This window comes from Cynoglossus semilaevis, chromosome 19 (assembly GCF_000523025.1).
Source record: "Cynoglossus semilaevis isolate Cse_v1.0 chromosome 19, Cse_v1.0, whole genome shotgun sequence".
NCBI classification, from domain to species: Eukaryota; Metazoa; Chordata; class Actinopteri; order Pleuronectiformes; family Cynoglossidae; genus Cynoglossus; species Cynoglossus semilaevis.
In genome coordinates this window covers 5,010,388-5,026,261 of record NC_024325.1, presented here as the reverse complement: position 1 = coordinate 5,026,261, position 15,874 = coordinate 5,010,388, and the positions used below count along the sequence as shown (strand labels likewise).

The window sequence follows — 15,874 nt, the reverse complement described above, 5'->3', positions numbered from 1 at the left end:
AGTGACACGGGTCAACACTAGGCCATTCATTTACATTAGTTTATTTCAGTTTCACATACTAATGACATGATATCGCAGCGCTCTTAGTCTGCTTTGGCCAGAACATTTCTGATGTCAAAAGAAGTCAAGTAAAAAAACTCCAATACCACAGCACACATCGTGTATTCTCAGAATTGTGGGAAGTTCAAGAGATGGAAAAACAATAATATTAGCAAGAAGAAATTTCTTCCCACTGTTAGTGAGCTTGAACATAAATCTAAAAAATGAAATAAAAAACGATATTTTGTTAGCCTTGGGTGAAAGAACAGATTGCTCAGTACTACTTAGTATGTGACAGCTTTTGTATTTATTCTTTTTTTTATATATTGCAATATCTAATATGTTCTTACTTGGTCCGCCCTTTTTTCATATTAATTCTACACAGATTGAGTTGTTCAATCAACTAGATGTTGATATGTATTAATCTTTAATATTTCAACTTTACACCAATATCCTCATCTCAAATAACCTTCAGTTGTATTTCTCAACCCCAAAATAGTTTTTTTGTTGTTTTTTTTTTTTTTTTTAGGATATTTAGTTTCCTGTGAAGCCTGCTCAAGCAAAGCTAATCCTGCTAGCCTTACATTCCCTCACCCTTGTGCCTCCAACCCTATTTTACTGGGTTTTAGCAGCAGCTGGCAGACTTTGAGTTACATTACTGCCACCCATTAAAGCTATATTTGTTACTAGCTAACAAGAAGTTTCCAGGCCAACTGTAAAAGTCCGACGCAATAAAAGAAAAGAACAGCAGCAGCACTGTAGATAATCACAACACCATTTGTTTTCTCTGCCCCCTAAAATAGCTCCATGTCTTTGCTTCTGCATGAAATATGCAGAGGCACTGGAGAGATTATTTATTTCTAATGAATAATCGTAAGACATTAGATCTACTTGATGGAGCAGCACGTTTTTATAAACACACAGTTAATAGATACAAATTATGGACATACATTTATTATACCGACATTCTGTTGCTCTGTAAAGTCCTTTGTTTTCAAAGAGCATGGACACTGAGAGTGTAGGTACAGTATGTATCAAATGTAGTCACCCTGGTTCCACTGGTGAGTTGTTCATTCAGGTTCCATGACGAGTGTCATCTGCTGAGATATTTAACAGTACAGTATGTCAGCTGTGACTGCCAGTTTGAAAGAGTATGTGAAGCCAACCAGACAATAATAGTAGGTCTGAATATTAATTATATGTAAATTACAGAAGAGGAAGGGGGGGTTAATTGTGTTAATTAAACACTTGTCAGGAGTCAAATCAGACTAATTTTGTTGGGTTGATCATAGTGAATAAATATGAATAAATGGGTGAATTGTTTCTTTTTTCCCGTCTTTTAAATGTCATCACTTGACTGCCATTATTGAATCAGTTACCACAGATTCTAGCGAATTATTAGTCTGGGGTTTAGACGGGTGTTATCAGTGGACAGATCTTAATGTGTGTTCTTTTCCACTCTTTTCCAAGAAATTGCAAGGATTCAGTTACAGCCCATTCAGAAGAACATGAATGCAGGACATGGAGCCAGACTTCATGGCGACTGGAGCTGGCCTTGCTAGAATATAGACAACAAATTTGTAAAGTGCTTTTTCCAGCACTGTTTACAAGTAATTAGAAACCATATACCATCAACACAAACACCTAAATGGACTAGGTTAAGAAGATTTTATTCACAGACATGAATGTTACAGTAGCAAGGATACTTACATAAAGTACATCACAATTACAGTACCTGAGGGTAATTGGAAAATACTCAAATTTTTACAGTGAAACCGATACATCCGTCGGGTATGAAAATGGTTAGGTACATAAACAGTGCTTATATACTCATTGTTTTATGTGAACATAGTGTGTGTTCTATGTGGCCCCATGTGTTTGTTCTCTAACAGGCCAGTTAGAGCGGCATCTGTCAGTCTTTGAGAGACGATAGAATTTCACTCTGGATGTTGATTCTGCTGCTTTTTGTGCAGTATCAGGTGTGGATAAAAACAACTCAATGCGTTGCATTTCCTCCTGCAATGAGCTGAGCACAGGTGAAAACTTGTGCTGGCCTGTCTGTCTGGAGTTCTTCTGGGTTGGCCTTTTTTTTCTTTTCCTCCGTCTTTTTACCACGGATTGCTGAGCAAGCGTCTCTTCAGGCATGAAGAGTCCTTTCTGAATGGTCTGCCTCCAAGCCATTTGTTCTGAGGCTACGGCTTCCCAGGGTATACAGGCTCGGGTAAACACTCGGGGCTTCCAGGGCTCTCTTACTGATTTGGTTGTATCACAGTTGGAGTCTGCCTTTGGGATGTTGCTGTGAAATAATTCTCCATACAGGAAATCCCTGAGGATCCAGCTATCATCTTTTTTCTTTTCGTGACCAAGGCAGGACGTGCCTGGATGTTAAGTGTTGTGCATTCTCTGTAGAATGGTGTTACTGTTTAGAATGCATACAATAGATACAATGGAAATTATTTGATTTTTATTTCTGTCTGGAAACAATGTAGGTAATTTAGCCACTGACCCACTTTTAGGTTAGATTCATCTGAGTTGAGTTATTAGAATCATAAAGTAAGTCTGAGGCAACAGTGCTACTCCCTTATCCTACAGCTGTACATACATACTGTACATAAAACGCTGCTGCCTGTTGCCGTGCAGCATAGATAAAACAAACTGTTCCAACCCTCAGTGTAGACCAAAGCAGGTAAGAAGAAATGGCTCCGCTCTCTTTGTTTGTTACACAAAGCCTGCATGGTGCGAAGCAGCAGTAGCTTACGAGGAGAGGAAACGTACTTTTATTCAACCACAAGCAACAATTTCCATTTGTATTGACATTTTAAGGCCTGCGTGGAGTGCAGGTTAGTTGTGCCTGATTTGTCTTAAAGGTTGTTTTCAATTGTAAACATTTGAACCAAAGCTGTAGTAGGCTCTGAGGTTTTTCTGTTCTTTTCTGAGATGGAAGGTTGAGTTTCCTAATGGAACAGTTTAATATTACACAAGACTGATATCTAATACCTTTGTTGTTTATTATAATGACTATTTATTGATTAATTCAACTAGAAAGGTTTAAAACCTGCTAGTTATCAGTAAGACCTGAACCAGATCCCTGAATTACTGGTGCCTAACCTAAAGTATAAAACCATTCATGCATAAAAATGTTCAGTCAGGATCTGAGCAGTAACCTTATGTATTCAAAATGTCTGTCACCCTTGTCCATTGGGAAGTATTTTTCTCTTTTTTTCTGATTCACGTCATGACTTTGATGGAGCACTGTGATAGAATTAGATCCCTATACGGCTGTCTACTCTGACCCTGCAGTGGCAGAAGGAAATGACAGTATGAGTAATGTTATTCATCCAGCGTAGTTCATTGGATTGAAGGCCAGGCATTGTGTGGTGAGAAAACAATAATCTGTCTTTAATATGAAGCCTTTGTCATCCATTGCGTCCCTGGGACCCTTCAGCTTTACGTTTGGTAACCCTTTTATTTCATGGACGTTTTTTTTCCTAAAATGTTTCCTAACACTTGGCAGGTATCTGCAAATTTTACAGCTTGGCATGGATTCATTGTGAATTTAAATTATCTCAGGTGCTGACATTTCAAGCTGTGTCTAAGGGTGATAATTTAAAGCAGTTTGGGGGTCTTTATTCACATTTTGGAACTGTTTTGCTTAGTGTCGATTGGAATTTTCCATTTAATCCTCATATCTCACAAAGCACAGCATTTTTACAGCATATTGCAGGGCCACAAGTGTCAAGCAGCATACACTGTTTTATATCCCTCTGTATTGGTAACAGCTGTTGCCAAAGGCATAATGTTTTCTGTGTTTCCTTTCTTATTATCATTCTCTTCTTACAAATAATGAAAACAATGAATTAAAAAAAGAAGAAGAATGCAGATCTAAAGGTTCAATTAGATTTAAATATGAAATTTTGTTCTGAAGGTCAAGATGACTCTAAGGAATTCCGTTTCCTTAATATGACTTCATTCAATATTCCTTTCAAAGTCGTCAGGTATGGTCTTTTTTTAACGGTGTCAGAAAACTGACGTAAGTCAGATACCGTGCCTGATATTAGCGTCACCTATTTGGTGCTTTATCAGGTCACCACAGCGGTGGTCTGCATAATGATTTGGCAGTTTTTACGTCAGATCACCTTCCTGGTGCAACCTAGTCAGGGATTTGGGGACTCGGTGATATCAACATGGAACCTTCCTGGTGTCAGGTGGGGGTACTACCACTGCATCTCATCACTGCAGATCCATGCCTGAAAAAGTAAAGGGGGTGAATGAATAATTGAATGAGTTAATGAAAGAATAAATGAGGGATCTTAACCTGTAAGAAGTGAGCTGGTCCCACAAACGTGGCTAATTATTGTTTGCTCTAACTTCACTCAGAATGATTTAATTCAATGTTGATTATTTACTGTTCCTATCCTATCACCAATGTAAACTGTAAAAGTACACCAATTACTTTTATAGATAGGAGATAGGAACCCCCACGTGATTAATATTCTGGGGATTCCAGATTTTATGGGGAAAACAGGCTTTGGAGAAATCCTTAACACACTTCTTCTCTGTTACCTTCATTATCTTGTGGGGTTTTTTTTGTCCAGAGTTTCCAAATGTAATTTAAGAGACTAGGTGACAGTTGACAACAGTCGTTTAAAATATAAACGACACAAAGACAAGTCCTGTCTCACTTTCACTTTGTTACTTTTACCTTAATGAGTTTTACTTTTACAACTGTAAATTCAACTGTAAAGGCTGCCATTAATGTTCAGTAGCGCGTTATTGCTTTCGAGTGAGTTTGTTTGGACAGCGATGACAAAAGTGAATGTGAGTGCATTTTGCTGGAGAAAGGCCATAAACAAATCTTGAATTTGTATGTCTGTGGAAATAAAGTGAACCGTGGGCACAGTTAATGTTAAACAATCATGGACAATTGACATGGAAGAGATTACGTTTGTTTGTTTTTTTCTGAGACATATATAGTGTAGTGTTGCTCAGGCTGCAACACTTCTCTTAATACAAATTTAGAGCTTAGTTTTAAAATCCTCTTATAAAACCATTACCCTCCTGCTTTGAAATCCTCCGGACTGAAAAGGTGGAACGAATATAAGTCTGAGGATTTGACATAGAGGCTCTCAAACCAATACTGACAGCAACACTGTCTCCTTTAAATTACAGCCCAACACAAATAAAGTGCAAGTTTAAAAAGTAAATTTGTGAAGGTAAATAAACAGCTGTTCACAGACCTGTGCATTCATAAAATAATATTTGAAACATTTGCTCTGTTTTTGCTACAGTTGGTGAGTATATGTTTGTACTGGGTATGTATGTTAGTGTTAGCTATTGTTAGAGATGGAGATGAGAAGATGGTTTATTATTATTATTGTTACAGATTATTAACAACACTACACGATTATTATTAGTAGTAGAATTGTTACTACTACTACTAATAATAATTTTATTATTATTATTTTGAATTGTTGTTTTAGGTTGTACTGCTGCAGTTAGTACACTAACTCCTAGTGTAGAGGAAAACTTTCAAGGTGGCCCGGTTTGTTTGCACAAAGCACACAAACTCATAGTGTAGTTGTAGCAGCAAATCTCCAACAAGCACCAGGGCACACACAGAGTGCAACTTGTAATAGCCTGGGCAGAATTCATGGTCAGGAACAGAATGCTAAGGCTTTTATTCAGGATTCACAAAGCCAAAAGGTCAGAAGAAGGCAGAGTGAGAGAGAGCTGGAAGATTGGTAAATTGCTTGCAGCCGGCAGGTTAGCCGTGGAGCGAACAGTGACAGTTTGGCCTCAATAGGAGGCAACAGTTTCAAAAATTCAATCTCAGACCAAGTTGAATTGCTGTACATTTAATGCTATTGTTACGGCTTTTACAAACGGGTCAAATCCGATACTGTGTCATTTGAGGAGTGCTGATATAATACTTAAGGGAATCAACAGTATAACTTATATACACTTTCAACACATTGCGATTGAGGTGCTAAGAGAACACAGAGGATTTTGCTTTGAAGTGTCATCACAACAGGCGGCGAGCACAAACCATTTTGTTTTGAAGTGCAATTTAGAATCCACACGAGCGTCGGCTAAGTGCTACGGCAGGACAGTTTGTGAGAGTGGCACTGACTGTTGGTCTCTATCCAAAATTCTAGATCAAGATCTAGGCTCTGTCAATTTGACCAATGTGTGCTCTTCAGGTTAAGATGAGATAACAAGAGTAAAATGTCTGAACTGGTTATTTACCAGTAAAACCACACATAACATTGATAAATGTAACATTTGGATGAGGGGACGATAATACTTTCTGATACACATGCAGACAGTTTTCAGTCATTTTCAGTCCCCTATTCAAAGAGTAGAGTTAAACGAGGAAAAAAATACCAAACCAAAAGACGACTTTAAAACAGAACCGTTTCCAGACACCTATTGTGACTGGATGCACCTGAATCTGTGAAAGCAAGTCTCCCTTATATAGAGAAATTGCTCCGTGCTGTATTTCTATGATTGATTTCTTGCTGCACACAAAGTGAACCGTGCAGCTGTTATGAAATAGAAAGAAGAAACTATCCGTATGTGACACTGTGTTTGGTGCATTTTTATATCTTTGAAAATAGAAAAAAACACAGTCCAAAAAGGAAGCAAAGCACCCGGCGGTTCTAACCAGCAGAGGACACTGCATGGTGTTGTTACAAAGGCCAGTATCCCTGAAGGATAGATTATCAGTGTTATATCCAGACAGACCAAACCAACATGTTCCTACTGTTTTTAAAAAAAGAGGAAAATCAATTGTTGAACAGTCGTACTGGTGAAAGTGTAATGAAAGGAATTTTTGCTGGGTGATATCCAGATGTTTCTCTTTAATTCATACTAACAGGCAAATGCTAAATCAGTGAACCAGACTGTTTTAGATAGAAGTTTTTATGGACGTTGTAATTAAATCAGATTAAACTAAATTTATCACCCTCTGCTGTGGATAAAAAAAAAAAAAAAAAGAAAGGGGGGAAAAAAAAAAAAAAAAAAGACTGACAGTGACTAAAGAAAAAAAAGAACATTATGTTTGCAGAGTTGAGTTGGAATAATACAAAATAGAAATTAGAAAACAATTAAATACTAGAAATTGTCAGATATTTACATTTGGACAAATATATTTATTATCCATGTAATATACATTCTTTGTATAACTGGCGTTTTAGGATTTGAATAATATTCTGTAGAATTACCCATTTTCATCTTCAACTGCTTCCCATTTTTGAAAACAAATGCATGCAGTATAATTATTTCATGCCAATATATATATATATGATCTGCTGTTTAAAATGTTAATTATTGATTAAATTGTTAATTAGTCATATTGTTGCTTCCAAGCTGCACTCACAGACTGAGTAGCTACAGACGACAAGAGACATTTCAAAAGTTTTTACTAAAGCTGTCAGAATGAAAACGTACCACAGGAGGAAAATGGATAATATCATGATCGAATATGTACACTGGAAGGTCAGTGGTATGAATCCCTTGACCGCAGCCAGGAGTAACATGGGGAAAAAAGGATTAACAATGATCTTCTTTCCGGAGTGGTGGCTGACAAGGTGCCCTTGAACACTTAACCTCTGGTAGCTCAACAGCGGTGACTCTGTCTTCTGTGGAAGTGCTCTGCATTTAACAGTTCCCAGTGTGGGGCTGTGCACCTGAAGAATGTGAAACAGGACGAACCTAAAAACACGTCACCACAAAAAGGAGAGAAAAAAAAAGATTTAGGAGGAAAATCAATTTAAAAAAATATTTGTATATATTTTTTTCTAATTATTTTGGCTGAAATTTATTGGTTCTACTTTTTTGAGTTTGCTAGTTTTTTTTAGTTTTCTTCAATATTATATAGATGTAGATGATTAACAGTGATATATATGGGAAATATATATATATATTTTGTTTCAGCTTGTATTATTTATATACAGGTGATTTGTGAAGTCTCTATGCCGTATGTCGTATACTGTTTATGTGAAAATGAAGCACGCGTTGGGGTTTTTTACTTTTACGGCAGAAAACATTTTTAAAGGAATTCATGTCTTAGTACATCAACAACAGTGCGCAATCGTTCAGACTCAAACGTAGCCACTCTGCTATCAAGTGTCAGACCATGTGAAGCTAAAAGGCTGTTTCCTTCAGGTTCTTTTTATGTGCCTGTCCCAAGCCTGTGTTCGAGACTGTTCTCCGTGAATGTAGTCAGGAAGAAGGTCTGCACAAACTGACTGAGAGAGAGAAAGAAAAAAAGGTTAAAATCTTAGGTAGACTTTAGAAATGTCTGAGGATCTGTTTTCACATAATGCCGTGCGTTTCATTTCCTGGTGCCAAAATAAACTGCTGTAATTATCTTTAGTTTTTCAAACCTCCTCTTTCTCGGCTCCTGTTTACTTCTGTAAAAAAAACAAAAAACACATTTCTCTCTGTTGTGTTCAGGCTGTGGAATGTTTATTTCCTTTGTGCTATGACTTAAACCTTCACCTTCCTGTGTTATTCATCTATTTCATTATCAGAGCTCTCTGTTATTCTGGGGATTTTCTGCATTTACTTAATGAAAAAAATAATCTCTGTTTGTACTCATTCCTTGTTTACACTTAAATGATCTGTAAAGTTTACATGTTAATACATAATGGAATTCATTATATCACTCAGAGTCAAATACTGGAAGTGGTACATACAATAATATATCCATCAATGTCCAGTCTGTTAACCAAGCAGCTCAGCCGCTGTAGCCACTTAACCCTGTTGTTTATCACACGTTGCACAAGTGAGCAGTTTATGAAATTCCCACCTCTGACCTTTTGTTCCCTAACATTTTATTTCCATTTGGAGACCATTAGGGCTCTTCTACAAGACTCTTGTGTGGGAACTTGTTGTCTGTGAGCCCCAACCAAAATGTTAGTTTCTACAGTACAATGCTCTTTAAAAATAATATTAAAGGGCATCCATGAAGCCTTGGTTCTGGAGCATGTACTTAAAAGGATATCACCTAACCTTGTGCTTTGAAATTGAACTATGTATCTAGTTATGCCAGTTGTGTTGCAGTTCATATGTAACATTTTGGTTTTTCACTGATTGGTCCATTTTATTTCTGCTTGGATATTTTTTGCAGTTTTTAGGTCAATTCTGCTTTTCAGTTTTTTTGGTTAGCATAACTTGCTGATACTTATTTTTGCAAGTTTTCCTCAGCGTATCATTTTATACTTATTAGTTATTATGAACAAATTGCCACAGACTGCACTCAGTTATAGATTCTCACTTCGGTTCCACAGCTATTAAATAATTGCTTAGTGACTGGAATGAGGTACTGAATGAAAATGAGTTTCTCTGCCCTAACTTTTCGGACACATAAAACTTTGTGTTAAAGGTCAGAACAACAAAATATTAATGACTTAGGAGTAGGATTAAGACTGTCGTTCCCAACAGCTAACTGTTTTTATTGATCATCGTATTGTAAAGTACTTCCAAGCTAGATAGCTAATATTAACTCCAGCACGTGAGTGTGCAAACTGATCAATTCCAGTCACTATCAGGTCAAGTCCTAGTCCCAGATTATTGCACAGACAGTCCTTTTTGGTTTTGTTCATTACGTGTCTTGTGTTAGTTACCGTGGAAATAAATCCAACTAATGTTCTGCTACAATGTTTCACTACAAAGCCTTTTTCTTAGAACATATATCGTTCTGCACATTTTTATCTGGCCAAGTATTTTTTGACAGCAATATTTATTTTACAACTTTTCTGCTGAAGTTGTAGCGTCAATGCATTCATCAGTGTCACACGTAGCCCAGCCAGCCGGTCAAATCAATGAGAGAGGGCTTTGCAGTTTTTGGATTTTAATTTTGGATGCAGTTAATGCAGTTGTAATAATAATTAACAAAAGCACAATAAACCACATTATGAATGGGTTTGTTGTGAATATAACAGCACTTTTCTCTGATCCATTTCATAAATATGTTCCCTTCTGACACACGTTCTCCTTCCATTTATTATCTCTGACAGTTAGTCTCCCCGTAGATGTTTTTCCTCCAAACACTGTTGTATCCTCAGCATCAGAACCGCAGCACTTGCTGCACACATCAGATTTGGCAGCACATGGTAATCTGCAAACCTTAAGTGTTTCTTGTCTTCCTGTTTTTTTGCTGTGAATGTAATGTGTCACTCTGAGGTGAACAAACACTGCTGGCTGTGTGAAGCTCCCTGGCTGATGTGCTGTGTGGACTGTGTGTGATAACTTGTGCTGAGACCTGCAGACTAATCCGCTCGACGCTGAGGCTTTGTGCAGTGAATTCATCTTCCTGCATTTTACATCACTGACTTCAGGGTTTTTGGATTTGAAAACAACTCTTCACAACTCTTTTTATAACTCATGACAACTTGCATTATTAGTCAGTAAGTATACAACAATGTTCTGGTTTGACATTACTTTTTTGACAGTTATTACGGCTGTATATGTGTGGTTTTTCAAATGAGTGTGTGCAGTGTATATGTGCTTCCACCAGTGTCAGATGGACAGGTTGAAGTTCAGGTATACAGTATTATAGAAATATGAAACCACAGGTTTTTTACATCGGCACTGATATACAATACGTGTGATATTATATAGATAAATATCAAATACATTTTATATATATAAATATATATATATATATATATATATATATATTTACTGTGCATTTCTTTTATTTTGTGAAGGATGCTGCGTTGAAAGACCAGCTGTCGACAGCAGTGTTTTGAAACCTGTCTTTATTACACAGGAAGCCAGTGAGTTGAGAGATACAGGAAAAAGTTTTTCAAAGATTTACTATCCGCCCCCCTGAGAAGACCCACGTCTCCGGGCAAACTTAATATCAATATTGATGGTTGTCAGATGCTTTTTTTTTTCAAGATTAAAAAAAAATGCTGATATTTGGAAACCTAATATCACAGCACAGGAGACAGGTTATACCTTTGACTCCAGCAGATTTAGTTCAGTTAACTGCAATCATTAAATCATTTAATGAATAAACTTTTTTGAAGGGGGTGTATACTGTATCAGCTTTTAACTGTTACTGCAGTAACCTTGAGGTTCTGGAATACTGTGGTATTTGAATTTATGTTCTTAAAGAAATGTTCCATTTAAAATGTGCTGTTTTTGAGGACTGTTTGTGTTTATGTTAAAACGTGTGTATCCTTTTTTTCCACAGATGCAACGTAGACAGCAAAGTTACACGAGTGGCATGGCTCAACCGCACCACTATACTATTTGCAGGAAGTGAGAAGTGGTCTCTGGATCCCCGCGTCATTCTAATGGAAAACACAGCTGTCACAGAGTACAGTATCAAAATCCAAAATGTGGATTTGCATGACGAAGGCCCATACGTCTGCTCCATCCTCACAAATAAGAAACCAAAGTCCACGAGGGTGCACCTCATCGTTCAAGGTGAGTACTTTTCCGTCCAGCCCATGTAGTCCTCTCTAAGATAAGAGAAGTGATGGAACCTTTGCGGTCCGCCTGGACTGTTTGAAAACTCAACCTGTTCTTCTACTGCACTCCGGTAGTCTTGAGACTTGAATCAGATCCAATAAGAACCCTGTCCTGCTCTGTTTTAGGATACTGTGATTAGATGGAATCCAGTGAGTGTTGACCTGGTGATGAAACTGAGATTCAATCTCAATTTCATTTCAGATTGCTGATGGATATTGATTTAGGCCACAGTACAGTGAAAAAATGTCCTGTCCCAGTTTTGCCCCAAACTTCCTGAAGAACGACTGTCAGCATTGGGAAATGATGAAATTGTTTTCCTTCCCAGCAAAATTCCGTTAAGAGTCGGAGCACTGCCAAGATGCAGCCGCACTAAACTAATGTGTTTCAAAAAAATCTGATTAAGTGTTTCTGTCAGAACACACAGACTTCCAGTATTTAAAAAAATAATGTTGGAAAATGGAAATTAAACCCTAAGACATTGTACTATGTATTATTTTAAACTAGTGAAATGTATATTTTGGAATTAGTTTTTTTTTGTAAAAACAAACAGCAACCACTAAATGTGTTTTGTGCTGTTTTTCAATTAACTATATATACAACCTAAAATGTATGAAGGCATTTTCTCATTCTCAGCCACATTGAAAATATTTACATCCAGTAAAATAATGTATCAAACAGTAAAACTTCATATCGTGTTGAAGGTTCCTTCCTTCCCTATACCTTTTTTAGACAAAGACAAATACAGAAGTATTCATTTATTATCAAACACAATTTAGTGTGTGTTCTCTGGCCTAAAGTAAAGTCATCCAAAAAGGCAGCTGATGTGACAACTTGAAGGTGATTTGTCAGTTATCAATTAACATAAAGGAAATATATCTTTCATATCGGTCAAGAGAAACAGAGAATAAAACAGACTCAATTGTAAATTTAACATTTAACAATATCTGTGATTTCAACAGCTATTTATTCCTACAATTGGCGATAACATGCAGGGATGGCCAGCTAACACTTAGCTAGCACACAGTTACTCTGAGGCCCACCGGGGACAGCATCCAACAATACAATATCTCATCCAGAGCCCAAACTCTTTTAACAGATGGTTCTAGCCAGCTAAATCAGACAGCTGCCACTGAGCAACTTGGTGTTTTCACAGTGTCTTTATGTGTCAGGAGTCAGGGGAGGTGGCTGCTCTGGCAGCTACCAAGGTGAGCGTGGTAATGTGTCATTATTTGTCATGGGGCCATATAGGACCAGTAAATGATGAATGTTTCATGGGCCCCAACATGACAGAGTATATCCTTCATCTTTGCATTATAGGTTAATATATTTGACTGGGACATTTATTATCAAATGTTTGTAATTGTACATTTCAAAACTCTATAGTGAGTGATGTTGTGGGGTTTTTGGTAGTCTGGTAACTTTGGCTGTTGCATAGAGCCATAACATGTTTTAGTCCTTTAAGACATGCCATTTCCAAACACCAGGTAAGACTCTGCAAAGGTCAGGCAGAAAATGCAATTAGAGATCTGTCAATATAGACGCAGCTTTAACTCCAGTCATTAGAGCTTTCCATTTGAAGCCAATACTGACATCTTCAGTGTTTTAAAGTGTCATTAGCCTCAAAGCATCATTGTCAGAGACAAATTTTAAGGTTTTTCTTTTTTAAAAAAAGGAAAAACATTCAATTCTACAGACATTTTTTACATTTATTTTCAAAATATATTAATATATATCTATCTATATATAAATATATAGATACATATATATATATATATACTTGTTTTGGTGGGATTTTTTTTAGATAAATTATTGAAATTAGCATAGCCACAGTGTGGCAGGAGTGGTTCCTGGGACCGTGGTTGATTTCTTGGACTTCTTATGTTCTTTCAGTGAGTACTTTGGTTTCCTCCAACACTCATAAAACATGCAAACTAATTGTTTACTCACACTTCAAAGTCAAAGTATTAAGGTGAATGTAACCACAAAATAATCAGGTGTCATGTGATGGACTGGTAATCTTTCAAGGGTGTGGCCCACCAGTGTGATCTCAGCCCCTCTATGACCCTTAAAAAGATTAAAAACTATACAATAAATAAATAGTCATTTCAGTTTACACTTTGGCTTCCATCCTATTGAAACATATAAAAAAACATTGAACATAACATAGTGTGTTTGTCAGCGTTGCTTGTTTTTTGACAGACAACAATGAAGCATATTGTTTATCTCTCCCATGAGCTGAAAATCATTTCTCTTAGATATGGTGATCAGATTCAGTGTCTTAAGGGCAGGAGTAAAAAAAGAAGACAAAAAAAACACAGGTCACACAGACTTGTTTTGTGGGTAAAGAGAAACAAAAAGCTTGTTACAAACTTGTTTTTCTGACATTAAATTGCAGTGAGTGAATGATTTATGAAGTAACAGAGGCCAGGAGTTATATTTTTATACCTCTCTGATGTTGTTGTTGTGTTTATCCTGTTTTGGGACGTGTGCCATTAGAATAAGTTCTATCTCAATATTTTAGAGAACGTTGAGGTACGCTGCCAGTCTAACATTGTAAAATAGTGAAGGGTGTGCGGTGAAGAGCACTCACGTAATGGCTTAAAATCACAGCCTAGTATTATAGTCTGCATTGGCTCCATTGCCTATTTGTCAACCCATACCTGATGATAAACAGCACAAAAAGAGTGACATTGCATCGTAATTGCAACTTGTCAAACTCAAGTTTTAGTCATGTGACCTCAGTTTTAAAGATGCTGCTCATCCTTTCTAACTCTGGACTGGCGAGAGTAAATACGATGAGTGGCAACAGTAGTGCAGGTGGTCCGTGGAGGATGTTAGTATTTCCTTTAGTCCCTGTGGGTGCTCTTCGCTCCTGCTCTTCAGAAATGGAAATTGGTGTTGAACCTGCTCACGGAGGAGGACTCCAAAACCTAACATCAATCAGTGTGGTGACCTTGTCAGCCTATACCCTAAGGAATATAGTGCATCTGCTTCCATGGTGACTGCACACAGGCAGAGGACTGACTTTGGTGAAGCCTCACTGCAAGACAGAATAACATCTTGGAGTGTTTTGCAAAGAATTGTGTAAGAGAAGAAAAGGGAACTAGATTACACATCAGGGAGCTCCATTGTTCTATATTGTAACAATAAGGTACCAGATCAGGAAATAATCAAAGACATGAGTCACAGTATTATGGCCTGTATGCTAGGTATTTCCCTTTTTTATTATTTTTATTATGGTTTGTTTATACGTCCAAAACTACATTAAAACAGATATATATAAATCATCACAAATATTTAACGTGTATTATATATATTCACAGGAGCAACAATTTATATTCACTAAAATGCACAGCGTATACACAGAATGTACACAAAAACATTTAGGGAAATAATAACAACACATGCCAAAGTTTGAAAGCCCAGTTCCTACTTTGTTTCATTTTCAAATTTGTGTATTTGTAACAAACATCTTCTACAAAAATGTGTAGTATGAATACATGTACCATTACAATCCCAGAAGACTTTAGAAGACCAGGCTACTGCCCCATCTTTGCAATGTAGCCCTGAAAATAAATTTCACCTCCACCAATGAAATTTAGTGTACACATAAAAATGCCCAGATGTACAAAGAAGCCATGTCTTCCTTTTCATAATTAAAAAAATCCTGCTCCAGGGTTTATTGTCATCTCCTTGCATAGGGTCACCAAATCATGTATAAAATAAAAAGGTATTAAAAATTCAGTAAAAAATTAATCTCAGCAGTGTAGACTTTATACTTTACTATACCAATTATACCTGTTAATAATCAGACATGGCCACAGTGCCTTCCAATGGAGGAAAAATTAAGTGAAAATGCCACGCTTTAATCTTTGACCTACTGCTAATTGCAAATATGGTAATCTGATTCACGTCAGACTTTATCACTCAGACCCAAAGACCTGTATGATTATTAGAATGATGAGCTTTCATCAGGTTTGAAGCAGGGTAACCAATGTCACTTCCTACTATGACAGAGAATACTGCTGCAGCTTGACCTTGTTTAGAATAATCTGCCCCAAAAACTTCACTGGTTTGACAGGACTTGTGTTCCTACCATGATAATCCAGCTAATTAGTCTAATGTCTACAGGAAGTTGCATAAGTACATGGATGTTTGATGGTTTGACATGAACCTCGGCTCTTTTCCTCCATTCTCTCTCCATTTGCTTCACACTTTCCCATACTATTTCCTAAATTAAAAGCCGGCCAGCTCAGTGATCGCCACTCAAGAAAGTTCAACAATATGGCCCCTGCTGCATATTTGTTCTGAAAAATGAGAAGGACGAATCATATTCAAATCCTACAAA

At 37.0% G+C, this 15,874-nt stretch overlaps 1 protein-coding gene across 3 annotated transcripts in view; it reads left to right on the top strand.

Annotated features, from left to right (window-relative positions):
* opcml (opioid binding protein/cell adhesion molecule-like) overlaps positions 1–15,874 on the top strand; it is a 241,499-nt gene that overhangs the window by 182,974 nt on the left and 42,651 nt on the right. For all 3 annotated transcript variants that reach the window (XM_008332464.3, XM_025065506.1, XM_008332463.3), the window contains one exon: positions 11,246–11,481. In XM_008332464.3, coding sequence (XP_008330686.1) covers positions 11,246–11,481 — 236 coding nt within the window. The remainder of the gene's footprint in view (positions 1–11,245; positions 11,482–15,874) is intronic.